We start from the raw sequence: 18,824 nt of genomic DNA on the forward strand, positions 1-18,824 counted from the left end.
ATAAAGGGTGAACTTTAATTAATTAATCTAAGGGATTCATTTCAGGTTTTATTGGTGTACAGAAAATATTAACGTTATTGTGACTCACTCTTTTCTTCCTCAGTGGCCCCGACGGTTCGAGGCTCTTTCAAACATTCTTGTGACTGGAACCCAGAATGAAACAGGAGAGCTCTCTGAGCTGGTTTGATATCCAGTGCATCACATATAACAGAAGGCCTTACATTCATAAGGAAACAGGAGGGCTGTTCTGTGCAGGTCGTCTTTAGACGTCTGCTTTTAAAGGAAACACATGCCCAGTCAATGGTTCATGAGTTACAGTGTTGTCGTATTTTATGATACTATACACATAATTCAACAAAGTCTTCTAATTGAAGGCTATCCAAAAAAAAAAACAATCTCAGTTCAAAATCAGTGAAGTTACAGAATCTTACTGGAAATTGGCCCCAAAAAAATCACATTTATGAACACAACATATCCAGTTGTGTTCCGCTAAAACATAATTTAGATATGAATAGAAAATAAACAATTGAATGCTTACTGAATGTGTTTTTGTATTGTAGTGTGCAGCAGGTACGAGGTGAGCTAGATCTTTGTACAATCATTTAAACAATCAATGCGCCTCCCCTTCGTCCATCTGTCTGTTCCTCGGTCTGTCCGTCAGTCCGTGGTCGACAGAACAATGAGCGGGGTGGAGCCAAAAGCCTAGAATACATGGCAATGCCCTTGTGCGTCAGTTGTCTAATTGGCTCAAGGGTGTCTTTCAATTGAAGGCCTGGAGACTGTTAGTCTTACTATATTTGTCCTGTCCTCCATGCTTCCCTTGGCACCGCAGAGGATACCAGGTACGATTAAGTCATTGTATTAAGTATATTGGAATGTGATTGTTTTTCAGTTGTCGGGGTACTAACGAGAACTAGAAGGAACATGCAGAGGGAATGCAGCAAAATGGTAAACATGACCCAAGGACTTCATAAGCTATGTTACACAGTAGGTCTACTCTGTACGGAGATTAGATCTTGAAGAACATTATATATAGATGTTCCTGGGCGGAGGTTTCCTATCTCACATGAACATGTGGGCTACCTCTCTGTAGCCTCTCCTGTCACTGACGCTCGAACCAGGCAGGCTCCGAGCAAGTTCACGCTGCAGAGGTCGAAAGGCTGCATCGAGTGAAGGTAAACTCATCGTCTTCCCTCGCATCTCCGGTGTGGGGATCTGGAGGCCGTGGTCCGGATGATGTCATTGGTCACTCTAACCGGACCTCCGCCGTGGGGCTTCCGTCTCTCTGGGGGCTTGGACTTCCGGAGGGTTCTGACCATCTCTAAGGTAGCTACAAACAGACTGACCAATAAGCCAATTCGAATATTAATAAACACAACTTTTTTTTTTTAATGATTTTGTTCACTGAAATACTGTATGTGTGGCTGAAGGTGAATGTGTCCAGCAAGGCAGAGCTTGCCAGTTTACGTGTGGGCGACGTGATAGTGGAGATCAATGGAGAGAGCGCTGCAAGGATGCTTCACGTACAAGCTTATGACAACATCAAGAACTCAAGAACCTTGCTGACGCTGCTTATAGAAAGGTACTGTGAAGAGACCCACATATTCAGCACGTGGACAGAGGGAAAAGGTCCTTGAACCAGATGAGCATGTACCTGTGTTGTATTTGTCCTCTAATCCTGTCCAGACCACACACAGCCATCTTCAGGCAGCCACAATGTGTCGCAGTGCCTCCACAAAAGCCAGCCTGTCAAAAACAGGTTGGTTCTTGTTTTTTTTAATGGATTTTCCGAATGTGCTGTTTTCATACAATGATCTCTGCCTTTTCTAAGAAGGAAAATACGGATGTCTTAAAAGCAGCCTTTGACTCACTATTTACATTTAGTCCTTTAGCAGACGCTCTTATCCAGAGCGACTTACAGTAAGTACAGGGACATTCCTCCGAGGCAAGTAGGGTGAAGTGCCTTGCCCAGAGACACAACATCATTTTGCACGGCTGGGAATCAAACCAGCAACCGTCTGATTGGTAGCCCGATTCCCTAACCGCTCAGCCATCTGACCCCCGTTGTATTTACAGATGTTTGCGCAAAAAGTGTCCGAAGTCAGCCGAGATGGATTCACAAACATGGGGAGTGCCCAGTGCTCCCACACAGTTATGAAACAGAGAGTCCTGCCTGCTGTGAACTCCCCAGGCAGGAAGCCTGTGAAGACTGAGGGCCAACATGACAACACCCAGAGGTGACAGCTGCTTCCTTCAGGATTTTGTTTGGTTTGATTGACATTTCTGTCCTCTAGTGGCCATTTTAAGCTCTCACAAAGTACAGGTATACCGCAAAATCATTTCAAGGACACAACACTAATGTCAAGTAAAATGTGCGAAACTATAAAATAAATGATATATATACCATTACAAATTACAAAGCATGAAACATCTTGATGTTATTATGGTGGATTCTTTTACAGATCACATGACATGCTACAATACATAAGATAGAAGCAGGCCATGATAGCACTTTTCTCTCTGGCGTGTTCTCAGCTGCGATGCCCCCAGACAGACGTCTCCGCTTCTGACTTTGGAGGTCTTTAAGGGTAGCAGACTAAGAGACACGGCCCCTCGCCAATCCAACACCTTCAACCTGATACAGGAAGTGCTGGAGCAAGACTATAGAAGTAAGACCCTCAACCTGCACTTGTTGAGGGGTTTGAAGCAGGGCCGTAATCATAATACATATTGGGGGGGGGGACATCCCCCCCCCCCCCAATATTCAAATCTGGTCAAAATGTCCCCCCCAATATATTGATATAAAAATATAAATGTGCTACGCTACGACAGGCAACCACGCACACAGTCCGAAATTATCATAAAAAATGTAATTCATCCCCCCCAATGTTGACTCCATGGCTACGGCCTTGGTTTGAAGGACAGCTGAAAGGATTGGGGCCCAAATAAAAGCGATGGCTGCCATTGACTAGGCCAGTTGCCCTGCTTTTTAATTTGTCTCTTTTCAGAATCAGGTCCGAGAACTCAAGACAAGACGCCCTCCTCAGCACTCCCGCCCAGCAACCTCCCCTTTTTCAGAGTGCGGCCGTTCCGCTCATGTGAAAGCTGCGGCACTCGAATTGTGTACGTTGGACGTCACATACATTTTTAACGTGAACTTGTCTGCACCCACATCGCTCTGGCCTAGCTTCTCCTGCATCCTTTTAGAAATGGCCGCGTGTCCACAACCTTCAAGGTTATGGAGTCTCTCTCCCTTCTGCCTCTGCAGCACGCAAGCCATTAAGATCAGCGAGGGGCGCTATCGGCATCAGGAGTGCTACACGTGTCAGGACTGTGGACTGACTCTGCTGAAGAGGGGACACTTCTGGGTAGGGGAGCATCTCTACTGTGGGAAACATGCCTCTCAGAGGTATCAGAGTCCTCGATGAGCCGAGGAACCAACAGGAACGTAGGCCAAATGTCTGATGTGATTATATGAGTACAGAAGATACATGGTAAGGGGTTTTAAATTGGCCAAACGACCAAAACAATTCCCCTAAGTTTAAGAAGAGGGGTAAACTGGACAATGTATTAATATTAACCAAATAGTATAATTGCATTTATTTGACTCTATAGATTAAATCAGAGCAAGAATGGTCAAAGTAAAGTTCAATTAAATTAATGTTTATTAACATTACACATGAATTAAATAAATTACAAAGCAAACATGTTACAAAGTGAAGGTTTTAAATCTTACCTACTCTACCATGATTATTGGAAATCAGAGAGAGAAAGAGTAAGAGGTGAGCAAGGACAAGGAGTGGGAGAGCTGCTGAGAAGCCCTCAGGAGATCAAGAATCGAGAGATCAATGCTTCACAATTCCCTTTATACCCAAATATTATCTGTAGAACCAGCAATCCGACCACATGTTGACCCTCACTTACCAACACATGACCACAAATGCAACAGAAAGCCAATGAGGTGTGAGGGCCGTCAGGCAAAGACTGTTCAGCAACTGAGAGGTGGGGGCAGGCAGGGGGTGTCTCCCAGCCTACAATGGTATTTTCAACCTAGACAGGAACCTATGCACCTTTATGGGACGTGCTTCTACAGATCCATAAGGACATATGACGTGGTGTCATTCTTCTTTGCTTAGGTTTTTCAACAGCCATCACTGAGAGGCCTCTTGGCATTTGAAAATGTGAAATTTCCCATTATGTGCAGTAGGGGTCAGTCTTTACGCACTGTCTTCAAAAGCAGCTGTAAAATGGCTTGTTTGATGATGTGTAACTGGACCCAAACAATAAACATCAACAAAATGCTGCCTGAAAACATGGCCAACATGCAATTTGTATTAGACAGACATTTTTAAGTGGTAATTTCTTCGATTGGGAGGCGAGTGAGATATGTTCTTTAGATACTTTAGACATACTCATGGGGAATGCGATGACATGAATGGAAAGATACATATTTCTAAGAGGAATTTACTTTCTGTGGCCACAGTAAGTGCAGTGCTCAGTATAAACCGCTTCTCTCAATACAATGCTTTGTCAGATATGTGTATGTGTATTGGAGGTAGCCTAATGCAGATATGCGGTGGCATTTGTAATAATTGTGTTTAATGGATACCAGCAACCCATGGGTCAGGTCGTCAGTGGATAATTCACCAAATATGGCACCTGCCAGGCAGTTTAAAGTATTTTTCTAGTCCCCAATGCAGCTGCGAATTTCCTTTAAAAGGTTGACATTTCATTTTTAATAAAAGCATTTCTTACAAGACTGCATGATTTTTGTCTGAAAACTGCAATTTCTTTGTAGTGCTTTCATGTTTTTTTTCCACCCCTCCAGTTTTTGGGAGATACAATGTTACCTAATCTCAAACCATGACTATGATTTTGTGTTCTTTACTTCAAAGAACACAATCTGAAATCCAGACAGTACTTGACCCACATGGTATTCCAGAAAGCAGGTTATGCGACATGTCCGGGTTAGTTAACTCCCCAGCTGACACCCAGAGTTGTAGCAACATTGCCAGTAGGTTGCTGCAACATTGTGAATCAGAGGGGTTAAGTTACCCGGTTATGTTGCATAACCTGCTTTCTGGAATACCCCCGCTGTCTTCATCCTTTCACCTGTTTCTTCACTTGTATTTGCATATCCTAATAAGCTCTATCAGCAAACCTCAACTAAACATTACGAGTTATTATTAAAGTCTACATGCAATTAATTACTATATAAAATTGCATTTACATTTAATAATGTTTATGAGAAGATTTTTTTTTTAATAACATCAATAATAATAAAAAATAATATAAGTAATACATTTTAATCATGTTTGCAAGGTGAGAGGGATCCGTCTGTGCGTGAATGAATAAAAGCTTTCTCTTTCCTCAGTGCTCTGTAAATGACCCACAGAGAGAAGTGGGTCGAATATATTCGAAGAGCCCCCTTATCTCTGGAGATGGGACGGAAACAACAGGGAGGCTTGACTGAGATATCAGTTGTCACATGCTGTCTCGTTTTCCATTAAGTCATGGCGGAAGGGTATAGGATATAAAGTGGGCTATTTGCTTCTTGCTTCTTGGCCTCGAAAGGTTTTGAAATATTGTAAAAAAAGAAAAGCGTACTGTTCTGAACGTGCTCTATTATCTTAGAAATAATAAGATAAATAGCCCAATAGACATTAAATAAATTAAATTAATGATGCTATTTAGAATGTGGCCAGCCATTTAGGCCATCATTTTACTTGATAATTAGGGGGGGGGGGGGGTAAAAGGTCAACGATAGGCATAATTTTCCTTTTCTGGAGTCTCAGTGTTCAGGTCTAGGCTCCAGCTGAGCTCGAAAGTCAATTCTTATTCACTAATCTGGGGGAGTGTCTTAGCTCAAGCGAATGCATTCTAAAGGCTTTCCGCGTCACCACACAGTAAACCACGCCCAGTCAGCTGTTTCCTAAGTATTCGCAAAGGTAAAACTTTCACCGAGGCGTTTGATTGCATTTTACACAGGGTTTTGCGGTATTTGGGAGGTTATTCCCGCGTCTTTAACCTCATTGGCAGTCATGTCACTAGCAGATCAAAGCCAACAGTGGTATCCAACAAGCGTACAGGTAACGGTGCTTCAGGCAAGAAACCTGAGGATAAAGGGGAAAAATGGCACCAACGACGCTTACGCCATCATGCAAGTGGCCAAGGAGAAATTCGCCACCTCTGTGGTGGAGAAGACCGTGTCCCCGATGTGGAAAGAGGAGGCCACGTTCGATCTGCAGCTGTTCCATCACGGTAACACAGAGCGCTGTACATTGCACGTCAACGTAATGCACCGGGCTCTCGTGGGACCAGACAAGTTGCTCGGACAAGCGGTGGTCAATCTGTTGGAGCTAAACGCAATACAATCCCGCAGTAAAACTGAGTGAGTGAACCATGCCCTCGTTACCTAGTCGAAACGAAAACACTACATTGACATCCAGTCATTTGAATTAAGGTTCCTAATGTCCTTGAAGTCACTAACCTATTTGTAAAGAGTGCAATTTCATTGAGAATTCCTTAAAGTCAGACGTAATCTCAAAGGTATTTGTTTCCAGGCCATAGACAAATTCATTGGTCAGAAATGGATTAATGCACCCTGCTTCTCCTCGATAAGCATCGCATCTGTACTCTGGTAGGGTTAGCCTTGGGATGAAGAGCCCAATACCACTTTCTCACCCATAGACTTAAATACAATGGCTCTTTTAAATTCCACATGTCTGTATGTTATCACTTCTGTATGTTATTTCCACCACCCTCTACTACATAATTCAGTTCAATAGCCTGAAGGCTTGTTTGTTTCCTCAGCACGCAGAACACGATAAGCCGTCTCATAGCGTTTCACTCTCATCATGGGACTTGCATTAGGCTACCTCCAATACACATACACACACACGGCCTAATATTTTCCAACCATAATCTATTTATATTCACTTTGTCTATTTGATTGCCAGAACTTCAAACATGTCTTTTCCTCTCATGTCTCATGTCAAGCATCTGTGCCCTCTCATAACATAACGAAGGTCCTTTGAAACAGGGAGTCAGGCTGGAGACTGGCCTTATTACCTGCACAACTCATGCTCTTTTTCCTTGTTTGACAGGGATGGGTCAATGTGACATTATTGTTATCGTTGCCCTTTGGCTTAAATGCCAGACTTGTCTCTGTCTCGGTTCTTTTGCCGTCCTCGGAGCTTTCCGGAACACACACTGGTATGCTTCTGTGGAGAGGAGATTTACAGCTTCAAATGCTGTTTTTTGTGCCGCCTAAATAATGTGTAGGATGTTATAGTTACTTTCAACTCGAGCTCTGCAAGTTGTATTTGAATGGTTCTCCAAAAAACAAATAGGTTTCCTCTTTTGGGTGTGGATGCCCAGCCTACTTATCTCAATCCACATCAAATTACCGTTTTAATTATCATCAATGAATTGATGAATGCGCTTGCAAATTGGTGTTGACTGAGCAGTCTGCATCTGATTCAGTGTTTTGTTCATTTTTGGCGGTTTTGCACCTGATTTCCAAGGTCAGATCCAGATTTAGCCTTGCATTCCTGAAAGTAGCTGGTTTCCTGCATTCTCTCTTCCAGGACAAGGGTAGACCATAACAGACCATAATATGTTTAGCTTGGAGCTGATAAGTCAGTGTTACTGTTTGCACAGCTTCTGCCAATCCCCATGGAGACGTGCCGAGCCGAGGACGAAAGCCTCTGCAGCTCAGTGTCTATACTCGTTCAAAGTCATTTCTGTGTTGTTTGTCAGTTTCGGATGTGACTGAAAGTTGGTTGTTGATTGAAGTAGGTACAATTAGGTTTCTCGTCAAGTGGATGGACAAATGTGGCGCAAACTAAGTCGACAACGATTTCAAACAAGGTGTTCTTTTTATGGGCAAATAAGTGATTTGTTGAATGGCTCAGTGGACTGGGGAGAAGAATTCCCTGAATGTGTCTTAACATCATAGTGTGAAAGCTGGGAAAATTGTTTTGAAAGTAGATATTTGCTCAGTACAGTGCTCAAAAGATTGCTCAAATTCCACATTATGGTAGATGAACATAGAGATAGGGGTCATATTTCTTTCTGTTAGATTAAACAGACTACCCATTACTTCTCTCTTGGGACATGACTTCATTCCTGGGGCCTGGTCATATACAGATATGAGAGTGGATTAAATGAAAAACTATTTTAGCTGCCACCCAACTAGACACACTCAAAAAGACACGTACACACACACACACACAACTGTGGGTTGAGATAAGAGAGGCTTGAGTCAAGTAATTGCTTTATCAGTCATTCCGGGTGACACAGGAAATGTATGTGCTGAAAAGACCATTCGAACCACAATAGGCAAAACGTTGAGTCAGAAAACGTGCCATCCTTTCCTGTTTGTCCTGACTGAGAACAGCACTGTGTCCTCCTCACCCAGGCGTGAGACGACTTCTTTAGGTGTGGCTACAGTAGGGCCTTTTTCAGAAAAGAGTTAGCACCAATGTTCTCTACGGCCTCCACCCAGCCAACCCTTTCAAGCTTATGTGGTAACTTCCCTTTTGTTAAAGCTGAAGAGAGTTACTTCTCCTCTTTGTCAACAGACTGCTGTTCATTATCTGTATTTTTTTCATTAGACATTCAGTTATATCCGAATGAGTAGGGTTCTAAGCTAAGGACATGCTGTCTTCACAGAGCCCCCTGCGAGACAGCTTGACTTCACAAGCAGAATAATCACGAAAGGGTTCGGTTTTGTACCACAGACGTTCTGTATGGAACGAGAAGGATCCTACCTTCTTTTGCTCACACTGCTCTGCTGCCGCCAGAATTGTAGCCCGTGATAATGGCGGCAGCTGGGGACCATGAACAGCATGTGGGAGCATTCTGTTCTCTTTCATTCTGACGTGCTTTGTTCTGTATATGTCACATTCTGTAACGTGGCGAGGGAGGGAGAGAGGGAGGGAGGGGGTTAGACTCAGGAGTGGAGCCTCCCTCGTCTCACAAACGTGAGAGGAGGGCGTGTAGCTGCCCATGTTCAAGGTTGGGGTGGAATCGATGGCTTCTCACATTGAGGTGCTAACTAAACAGAGCATGTTTATATGAGGCACGTGAGCTTACACACTCACACAAAGATGCATACATGGCTTGCTATTGCTTACCGCATGCCATGATGAGATGCCCAGCGTGATTGCCACGGAGCCATGTTATGGGTCAGCTGTAAAGGAGTGGTTTGAAAGGCTCACTGCTTGTTTCATGGTAGACTGTCACTATGTGACAATCAGGTGTTTAATGACCCATTTTATGACATTTTTAATTCATACAGCTTGACGACAATGAAACGTTTCTGACCCAAGCACAGACTATAATTATGCAATGTAGTTTCTTTGACATGGACAGGTTTAGCAACCATTTCTTCAACTGATGTTGTACATCTACTTTTCTGTAATTCCATGTCTTGCCTTTCTACAGGGCTATAAGCAATGAAGTAGATACAAGCACATTCAAATTCTCAAAATCCTCTAAATGAGACAAGTTTTTTTTTTCATTATTATTTTGGCAGTTACTCATTTGTTTTATAGTGTGTCAGCAGCAACCAATCTCTCCAGGACCCTCTACAGGCTTTGCCATTGGGTTCTAAACAAGATAAGAATGTGCATTCGTGGCACCAGTCTCTTGTTATTGTAACCTCTCAGAAGATGTCCATAGGCGCACACACACACACACACACACACACAGAGACACACACACATTATGATTGTGTGCCTGTCCTTTCTAGTTTCCTTCCAGAGTTCAGCAGGGTGTTCCACTGTGTGGTGAGCTGATGACCCCTGGTTCTGCCTGACAGAGGTTTTTCGTGCTCCGTCAGCTCTTCATTGTTCAGAAACAAGCGTGTTGAGAGAGTACTTCAGATTACTTCAGAAAGTGGACTTTAAACGACAATGCACTCAGTCCCTTTAAGCAGTTAGGACTTACTGCAGCATTATGGGATGGTTTATGCATGTGCGGTTGTTGGTGGGTTACAGAAACAAACAATCCAGACTGCATAAAATTGTTTAATTGTGATTTGCTTTTATAGAATGCCAATAAATCTACAGCCTTACATCCATTGACTAATTTCATGTTTCGATTCCATGCTTGAGAAGTGATAATGGTAGATGTTTTACCCTGCTGGGCATAGCCTTTGTAATTAAAATGACATCCTTTATTATAGCAGAGGAAACCCAGCTGTTAAATTATCAGAAGGATAAGTGCAATTTAACTTTATGAGCTTCGTACACTATCATTATTGAACAATGAATAACATTCATACAATGTTATTTTTTCTTGATGGCACAGCTCATAATTACATCAACACAGACTTACCAAAGCACCTATCATCATGAGTCACGTTCCACAGCATTTCCACCTCAAAACCTCCCCACAGAAAACTAGGCTTTTTATTCTGTTTCCATGAAGGAGCAATCATTACATGGAACTACTGTAGGCTAACTGTCCCATGTACAATGAAGGAACTAAATAAATAAAATGAAATGTTTACTGACACAGCTGAGAGCTTCCTCAATTTTGGAATTGAACTTCATAAAGATCGAGAGACTTTCAGATTAGTTGGGTAACTTGGTCGTCTTCTGTCCTATTCAACAGGTGGTTTCAGTTGTTGGATAAAGCTGGCAAACCAGACAAAGACAGAGGTGAGGTACTGGTGGACATCCAGTTCATGAGGAACAACATGACCGCCAGCATGTTTGACCTCTCCGCAACTGACAAACCACGCTCCCGCCTGGGCAAACTCAAGGACAAGGTCCGGGGCAAGAAGAAGGAAGGCCTCTCGGACTCCGCATCTGCTGTGGTGCCCGCCTTCACCAAGGTCCTGACTGACAGCGAGGGGGAAGGAGAGCTGGAGGGAGATGGGGCCGCAGACAAGGAAGGAAAGAAGAAGAAGAAACACAAGTTGAAGTCGCTGTTCTCCACCAAGTCGAACTTGCAGAGGAACGTGTCTCAGTCGATGTCTGTCCTGGGCCCTCTGCCAGAGAGAAACTCTTCTCTGACTGGTAGCCGATCTTCAGGCCTCAACATAGACTCCTCAGAGGGTGAGGACAGTCTGGCAGTCCTTATGAAAATGTCCTTATAGTTCCCTGCTCATTATAAAGTTCTACAGATAGAACAATCTCATACAGCCACATGGAGCTACCCATCTCCACTGTGTAAAATGGTTTTCCAAACTAACAATGTCCTTTTTCTCATTTTCCAACTTAGGTAAAAAGAAATTTAAGTTCCTGACCCATAAGCGCACAGGCAGCTCCGACAGTAAGGGTTCCCAAGGCTCCACCTCTATCCTGGGGCGTTCCAGACAGGCCTCGACATCGTCCGCAGACCAGAGCAACTTGTGCATCAATGGCAGTCACGTATACACCGAGGAGCCCCAGCCTCGCAGCTCCCGGGCAGGCTCCACCTTCAGCCTGGCCAGCTCAGGCCATGGCTCCATGGAGGACCTGCGCAGGTACCAGGGCCGCAAGAGCTCCGTGGACTCCCTGAAGGCTGGGAAGCAGTCTTTCCCGTGGGAGGAAGAGAGCATCGGGGATCGAGAGGAGCAGGAGGAGGAAGGGGTTGAATTGGAGAGGGAGAGGATGAGGGTGGAACAGCTGCTGAGGAGGAAGCTATTGGACGAGGAACAAAGGGTGACGGAAGAGGAACAGAAGAGGGTGAGAGAGTTAGAGGAGGAAGACCGAATGAGAAGGTTGGAGGAGGAAGAGAGTATCCGAAGCATTGAGCAGGAGAGGAGACGACTAGAGGAGGAGGAAAAAATGAAGGAGGAGAGGGAGAGGGGGGAAGAGAAAGAGAGAATTAGAAGGGAGGAGGAAGACAAGATAAAAATTAAAGAGCAAGAAAGGAAGAGGGTCAAGGAGGAAAACAGGAGGATTGAAGAGGAGGAGAGAATTAGGAAGGAGCAAGACCAGAGGAAAGTTCTGGAAGACGCAGAAAAGATTCGACTTGAGGAAGAGGAGAGAGCTGCGGAAGAGAGGAAAAAGACATTCATGGAAGAGGAGGCAAGGAGGGTGAGACAGGAACGCGAGGAGGAGGAGGAGAAGATCCGAGAGCAAGAGAGGTTGTTTGAAGAGGACAGAAAGAAGAAGGAGGAGGAACTTTTAAGGAGAGAGGAAGAGGCACGAATGGAGCGAGCGGATAGGCTGAGAGGTGAGATGGAAGAAAGGAAGCACGATGAGGAGCAGAGAATTAGGAGGGAGGAGGAAGACAAGTCGAGGAAGGAAGAGGAAGAGTTTGCACTTAGGAGAGCGGAAGAGGAGAGACAAAGGATGGACGTGGAGGACAAAATGAGGAGAGAGGAGAGAAGGAGGAATGAGGAGGAAGAGACACTTCGGGAGGAGAGGAAGAATAGGGATGCGGAGGAAAAAAGGAGGGAGGAGGACGAACGGAGAGAGACTGAGGAGGAGAGAAGGAGGAAGGAGGAGGAAGATCGTGTGAGGGAGGAAGAAGAAGTCAGACTCGGAAGGGAGGAAGAGGAGAGAAAGATTAGGGAGATGGAGGAAATAAGAAGGGAGGAGGATGAACGCAGAAAGACCGAGGAGAGGAGGAGGAGGAAGGAGGAGGAAGATAGACTGAAGAGAGAAGAAGAACATAGACTGCAAGTGGAGGAAGAGGAAAGGGAAAGGTTGGACATGGAGGAACAAATGAGGAGAAAGGAGGAGGAGCTGAGAAAGGAAGAGGAGGAGAGAAGGCGGTTGGAGGAGGAAGAACGTGTGAGGGAGGAAGTAGAGGAATTTAAACTGAAGGAGGAAGAGGAGAGAAAGATTAGGGATATGGAGGAGAAAAGGAGAAGGGAGGAGGATGAATGGAGAAAGACAGAGGAGGAAAGAAGAAGGAAGGAGGTGGAAGATAGACTGAGAGCGGAGGAAGACGAGAGAAAGACCAGGGAACAGCAAAGACTGGAGAGGGAAATGGAGGAGAAAAGGAAGGAGGAGAGAGAGAGCGTCATACGGTTAGAGGAAGAGAGGTCGAAGGAGGAGGAAAGCAGGAAGTTTGAAGAGAAAAGCAGGAAGGAACAGGAAGAGAAAAGGAGGGCGGAAGATCAAAAGATGAGAGGGATGGAGGAGAGGGAAAGGGCTAGGTTGGAGGACGAGCGGAGAAAGGAAGCAAACTTGGAGAAGGAGAGGAGGATGAGAGAAGAAGAGGAAGGGGAACCACAGGAGCAGGAGAAGATTAGGCTGGCTGTGGCTGAGAAACGGATGGTTCTTCAAGATAGAGAGGGGGAGGCCCTGGTGGGCAAAAACCCATTTGAAGAAGTCCCTTCTGAAGATCCATTTGAAGACATTTCCACAACGAATCCCTTTGAGGAGCCCTCTACTGCACACTCTACTGAACCCCTCAACCGTACAACAAAGATTTCAGCGGTCAAGCCAAGGTTAGTACTTACATTACATTTAGTCATACTTGTAGATCTAGCTCATAAATACATAATTCAGTATACTGTGGCATGCACAAAGCTCTCTGCACACACACACTGTATCATTGCTCTTAGGTGTGCCTCGGTTTCAGTTCTTGTGTGGTAATCAGGCTCCAGCTGTGTATACACCACCTAACATCCTCACCCAGACATCCCACTCTTTTCATCCTCAACCAAACTGTAAAATCTACTAACATTATTTTCACCCCTCAAACACTCCAGAATGTTTTGCTCGAAAACCTGTTTTGACACCAAGTGTCATGTAATTTACATAGTTAATTTTGATTCAGGACTGAATCGGAGACCAATTTACACTGGTTTGGCACCATCCAAGGTGCCAAACATAGTTAGCATGAAAATTACATGAATTTTCTGTGGAAGCTTTTGTGGAAAACGATGTTTGTTTACATAACTTTTTGTGGACTTAGTTCTATCGAAGTGGAAACATGGTCATGGTAAATTGGAGTGTGTGAGCTCTAGGTGTTGGAGCCGAAGCAAAAATATCTCATTAAGGGCAAACCATGACATCTGCAGTGATGTGTGTGTGTGTGTGTATGTGCACATTTGTCACCTTTGGCTGAGCACAGATTCATTCTTCGACTATTAAATTTCACCTCATTATATTAGATGTCATATTAAACATGGCAGAGCGGGACAAAAAAAGAACCATTAGCCAATTGAACTGAATTGCTTAGCTGCTGCAGTGACTGACTCATGGAAAGGCTTGTGGTTGAGGCTGAACCAAGCGGAGACAGTTTAGTGAAGACAGACATGACTCAGAGATTCTAACAGAACTGTCATCTTGCAGTCATTACTTGCACATTTGTGTCCAAATCCATGATGGCTTGCTGTATTTTCTATGCTTGTTTCACTAACCGAAGTATTTGGCCAGACATATCTTTGTGAACCTCGATTAGAAATTCTTTTACCAAGCAAATAAATCCCTTTACCTTTCAATGTCTTGTGAATTTCCCTCCATTTTACTACCCTAGAAGCTTAGGGTTTGTAACACCCCTGTATGTTAGTTTGGCTGATCTTAGACTCTTCCTTCTTCTTACATCATGTTTTGATATGAATTTCCATAACATTTACGAATTTAAAAGGCAACATTTAAAGGCAGGATAGGCGAGTTTTGCGAACCTAACGATTTTTGCTTGATTTTGAAAGGATTCAAACCAAAATATCCCACCTCCTCTCTTAAAAGCCATTCTTTCAAAACACATAAACACGCTACCTGATTACTGCCAGAAGGTAGGTAGACATATTTCGGCAAATATGACAAAAAGTGCTTCTCAACAACATTGCCTACCCTGCCTTTAAATATGTCTGTAATTTGTTAATGTATTGTACATGGGCTAATTTATTGTATGTATTCGTGTTTAAATGTTTTGTGTTACAGAACATCTGGAACATAAATGTTGATGTAACGAAAAAAAAATTATGTATTGCTGACGATTTGTTATTCCTTCATCCTGCTCCACCAGTTCCACCTCATGTTTGACCCCTCCCAAGCCATTAGTATCCTCCAACCCTTTCTTCACTCCCTCTGAAGTTGAAGGCCCCACGACTCCCCCTATTGGCCACCAGGGTGTCAAAACGTCTCCAGACTCAACTGCAAGTCTGATGGAAAAGAAACGACAAGCTCCTCTGCCCCCCGACAGCCTGTGTATGCCTCACAGCTCCAATGTTGCCACAGCTCGCCAACCCCACGCCAAGACCACCAAACCAACCCTTACAAGTCACTCTGCCATGGAGGTGGTGGGAAAAACAGATTCCCGTCAATCCACGGGCGGTGTTTGTCTTGACCGATGCAGCGCCCTGCAGGACAGGCGACCAGCTCCTCAGCCCCCAGACAGCCTGAGAGGAACGCCAGGGACTCAGAGCCAGATACAGAAGGATCTGAGGAGCACCGTAGAGATGCTGGGCACGAACGACAGACCTGGAGAAGAAAGGGATGCCTCAAACTCCGGGGCTTCTTCTCTTTGTGCAGTGGAGATGATTGCTCCTTTGAAAGCCTCCACTACAGCTATGAGAGAGGAATCCAGGGGGCTGCAAGGCCAGGGCTTTTCTCACCATAGAAACCAATTTATTGACGTCAGTGACATCCCATCAGCCATTGGGGGCTTTAGAGCGGCCAAAAAAGGTCCAGCCCCCTCAAGGCCTGATTCATCCTGTCAAAGTGAGAAAACGAAATATGATGAAAACCCAGCAAATGTTCAGAAACACAGTTCGATGGAACCCTCCATGGAAGACTACCCCTCTAATGGATCTCCTGTAGTATTTGAAATCAATTCCATTGCAGGGTCTGGAAGAGAGACCCAGAGCCATAAATTATGTGACAATGGAGGGAGTCTGCAGTCTCGTAACAAGAGTTCTCATTCCATAAATGAAGAAGTCACCCTTCCCAAGTCCTTGAAGGTGTTCCATGCTCCCATGCCTCCAGTCAAGATGATGGCCGTCTCTACGGTGAGCTTGGAAACCCCACAAAACTCAAGGGCCCCTGCATCTGGCATGGCTGTAAACAAACAAGCCAACAACACCGATGGGGAACAACCTGTGAATATAATCACCCAGACCCAATGTTTTTCTCACTCGGAGATCCTGGAGGGATCCCTGGGCAAAACTCCTGAGCCCCCGCAGGCGATGTATGGCCAGGGCACTTGTCCGCAGGCCAGGTCACAACCGTGTGAGGCCAAGTCCTTGGAATCCCATTCCCAGGGAGGAGAGGAGGTGGGAAGAAAGGGAGGCAAGCCTGCCTCCGCCTCACGCAGGTGAGGGAGACACCAGTCATCGCCAGTAGAGAGTAGCAGCTGTGTCTGTGTCTCAACAAATCCTGTCCACTTTGCAGTAGATTAGAATAATTATTTCTGTTCATTTAACAACTTGAATTGTAGCTATTGGAGCAATTTGCAAGGGTGTGTGTGTTACTGTACGTGTTCATCTGTCATGGAAAAATGTGTTTGCTAGCTTGTACACAGCTAATCTTCATCACTGACGTTAAAGGTTATGCAGTGTCACTACACTTTTAGAGGCTATTTGATTCTCGATTTACAAAATGGTCCAAAAGAAAATACAGTTTTATCTTGACTGGGTTTTATTCATAGGATCCCCTCATTCAATGACAATGCTACTTGTAGAAAGGTACAGTCCGTTGTTGCAGATTTATGCTCCACGAGGATCACTCAACAAACTTAGTGGGAGTCTGGCTACACAAATGTTGCCCATGAGAATGTGTAAACTTGTCCATGAGCTTATCTTTCGTAGAGCACACAAAGAGCAGTGATAAGCTGGTTTGTCGCCGTCTCGCAGACAGATTCCGTGTTTTGACTGAACCAAAGACGAGCCTTGTCACCACGAGTCTCTTCTACAGGCCGTGGCAAAAAAAAAGATAACATATAATAACACATCCATGCTTCACTGAGTTCAGTCCATGTTCCTGTCTGGGGACTGTGAGTGATGATGTGTGATCCCATTGGACAATATCTCCCATCCCACCTGCTGTCACCTCGAGCACCAATACACACCACATCATCCATCCATTCATGCACTTCAACCAGCCTTTTTCACTTTTCTTTTAGGATCACTCTGCCAATCTCTCTTGTTTTGTATGTGTCCTTGCAGGCCCCATCCAGTGAAGCCCTTGAACTCCTCGGAGCAGCAGCCTGTCTCGAATATCCAGGGGGGACAACCAGAGAAATCCAAAGCAATCTCGGGTAGTATTCAAGAAAAGATCAAGGTATCATTTAGAATCCGTCAGTACCATGTGACCAATGCACACAGGCAAGCCAACACACTTGAGGTCGATTAGGTGTGAATGAGTATTTTTTGGAATCACCTATAGTATTGATGACATCCCAGCATGGGTGGAATGCTAATTAGGTAAATTCCTGGTTGGGAGAAGTCCTGGTTGACCCCCACAATACATTGCCTCCAACCTCTAAACTTAAAACTGACGTAAAATCCCAGGATTTATTTTTATCCTAGTCCACCTCCGGATCAAGGGAACCAAGTGTGTGTGCATGGAATAATTGCAACATATTTTATTTTTTGAATGTAGTTATATGCTAATATTTGTATATGAATATGCAGTGTCTTCGACTCACGGCCTATAACGTACCTCGAGATCGTTCTATTATAATCCGATTTGCATATATTAGCATATGTTACACTATTTTTCAAATCCCTTGCATGCACATTTGGTGTAGTTAGAGCGCCCTGACACTGTTTTATGTACAACCTGTTCGGCATTCCTGAATCTGTACCCCGACTATCAACTTGAGTATAGATACTAAAGCCTGCTGTTAACTAACATTGTATTTTGAACACACAGTCCCCTGGTTATCCTACATCTTTTAGTATTGATACTGACTGATGGTTGCTCCCCCTCCTACCTTCTCCCCCCAGGTCCAGGAGCCTGGGGTGAAGGGTCCGTACTCCCAGCTGACCCAGGAGGAGCTCATCTCTCTGGTGGTTAAACAGCAGAAGCAATTGGGTGACAGGGACAAGAAGATCAAAGAGCTTGAGCAGTACATTGACAACCTGCTAGTGCGGGTCATTGAGGAGGCACCTTGCATCCTGATGTCCCTGAACTCTCCTAAACCGTAAAAAAAAAATTGTATATATATGGGATCAGTGTATTACTGGCATATTCCAAACAAATCAAACTAAGACGTGCGCTTCCAAAATCATACTCTGTGTCATTTTTATTAGACTTGTTTAAGTGCCTCAACTGAATTTTCACCTTTTCTATTGAATACCCAACTGTCACGTGGTGCTCTTTCCTTTGTAAATACTGTGCTCTTCTGATTGATTTTAGAAAAATCTTCTGAATGTCTTGCAAACCTACACATAAGACAGAACTGTTACTACTGGTTGTTGATGCTAGAATCATCCTATTATGAAGAAGTTAATTTTTTCTCTTCACCTCATTGTCATGTTTCTTGAAATGTATAGTTTTAACTGATCCAGAAATGGCTTACATGTCATGACCGAGTTTTCACATTGTATTCTTTTCTTGCTATGAGGTTTTTGTGGAACAAAAATGCACTTAATCATGAATACGTTTGTGGGTTACAATACATACAGTACAACAAGTGTTATGTTCAACTACTGTAACTTCTAAATTGAGGTAATGAGACTCGAAATTGTCAATTAAATAAAAATGCCCATGTTGGCTTGCATAATAAATTTGCACATGATTTATGATTCTCCATTTATCATTGGTTTAGAAATGCGTATTGTGTCGATATATTCACAAATACCGTATATTCACTATAGGGCCTACATGTGCCAAAATATGAAATTAAAGGTTTTCAATCGATTGCCGATACAACCCGTGTCTGTTGCGGCAGAGCGTTTCGTGAACGGAACAAATGTTAAACCA

The 18,824-nt window shown here is 44.1% G+C and overlaps 2 protein-coding genes across 4 annotated transcripts; both read left to right on the forward strand.

Moving 5' to 3' along the window:
* The first annotated feature begins 73 nt into the window (after window positions 1-73).
* On the forward strand, window positions 74-4,699 carry LOC134039037 (PDZ and LIM domain protein 2-like). Of its 2 annotated transcripts, none has more exons than XM_062484786.1 (8): window positions 74-987; window positions 1,094-1,326; window positions 1,431-1,582; window positions 1,687-1,759; window positions 2,077-2,237; window positions 2,536-2,669; window positions 3,009-3,123; window positions 3,269-4,699. In XM_062484786.1, the coding sequence occupies exons 2-8, from the start codon at window positions 1,234-1,236 to the stop codon at window positions 3,426-3,428; spliced, it is 888 nt and encodes a 295-aa protein (XP_062340770.1). In that variant the 5' UTR covers window positions 74-987; window positions 1,094-1,233; the 3' UTR covers window positions 3,429-4,699. The 2 variants fall into 2 exon arrangements, with proteins under 2 accessions (XP_062340770.1, XP_062340771.1); XM_062484787.1 differs by having other exon boundaries at window positions 74-948.
* A 1,186-nt stretch (window positions 4,700-5,885) lies between these two features.
* Window positions 5,886-18,646, forward strand: rab11fip1b (RAB11 family interacting protein 1 (class I) b). 2 transcript variants are annotated; one of them, XM_062484782.1, is made up of 7 exons: window positions 5,886-6,391; window positions 10,624-11,069; window positions 11,236-12,235; window positions 12,878-13,399; window positions 14,926-16,212; window positions 17,063-17,177; window positions 17,846-18,646. In XM_062484782.1, exons 1-7 carry the CDS (start codon window positions 6,042-6,044, stop codon window positions 18,044-18,046), a joined length of 3,921 nt encoding a protein of 1,306 aa, XP_062340766.1. In that variant the 5' UTR covers window positions 5,886-6,041; the 3' UTR covers window positions 18,047-18,646. The 2 variants fall into 2 exon arrangements, with proteins under 2 accessions (XP_062340766.1, XP_062340767.1); XM_062484783.1 differs by lacking the exon at window positions 14,926-16,212 and having other exon boundaries at window positions 5,894-6,391.
* The last annotated feature ends 178 nt before the right edge of the window (window positions 18,647-18,824 follow it).

Source organism: Osmerus eperlanus, chromosome 18, assembly GCF_963692335.1.
Source record: "Osmerus eperlanus chromosome 18, fOsmEpe2.1, whole genome shotgun sequence".
NCBI classification, from domain to species: domain Eukaryota; kingdom Metazoa; phylum Chordata; class Actinopteri; order Osmeriformes; family Osmeridae; genus Osmerus; species Osmerus eperlanus.

What these genes read in the sequence shown, in the direction of transcription:
- rab11fip1b (XM_062484782.1), top strand. Translation starts at nt 6,042, where the DNA reads ATGTCACTAGCAGATCAAAGCCAACAGTGGTATCCAACAAGCGTACAG. An exon ending in CAATCCCGCAGTAAAACTGA is followed by an intron (nt 6,392 to 10,623) that starts GTGAGTGAACCA and finishes CCTATTCAACAG; the next exon opens with GTGGTTTCAGTTGTTGGATA. An exon ending in AGGAGGGAGGAGGAAGACAA is followed by an intron (nt 12,236 to 12,877) that starts GTCGAGGAAGGA and finishes GGTGGAAGATAG; the next exon opens with ACTGAGAGCGGAGGAAGACG.
- LOC134039037 (XM_062484786.1), top strand. Translation starts at nt 1,234, where the DNA reads ATGATGTCATTGGTCACTCTAACCGGACCTCCGCCGTGGGGCTTCCGT. An exon ending in GGGTTCTGACCATCTCTAAG is followed by an intron (nt 1,327 to 1,430) that starts GTAGCTACAAAC and finishes GTGTGGCTGAAG; the next exon opens with GTGAATGTGTCCAGCAAGGC. An exon ending in CTGACGCTGCTTATAGAAAG is followed by an intron (nt 1,583 to 1,686) that starts GTACTGTGAAGA and finishes AATCCTGTCCAG; the next exon opens with ACCACACACAGCCATCTTCA.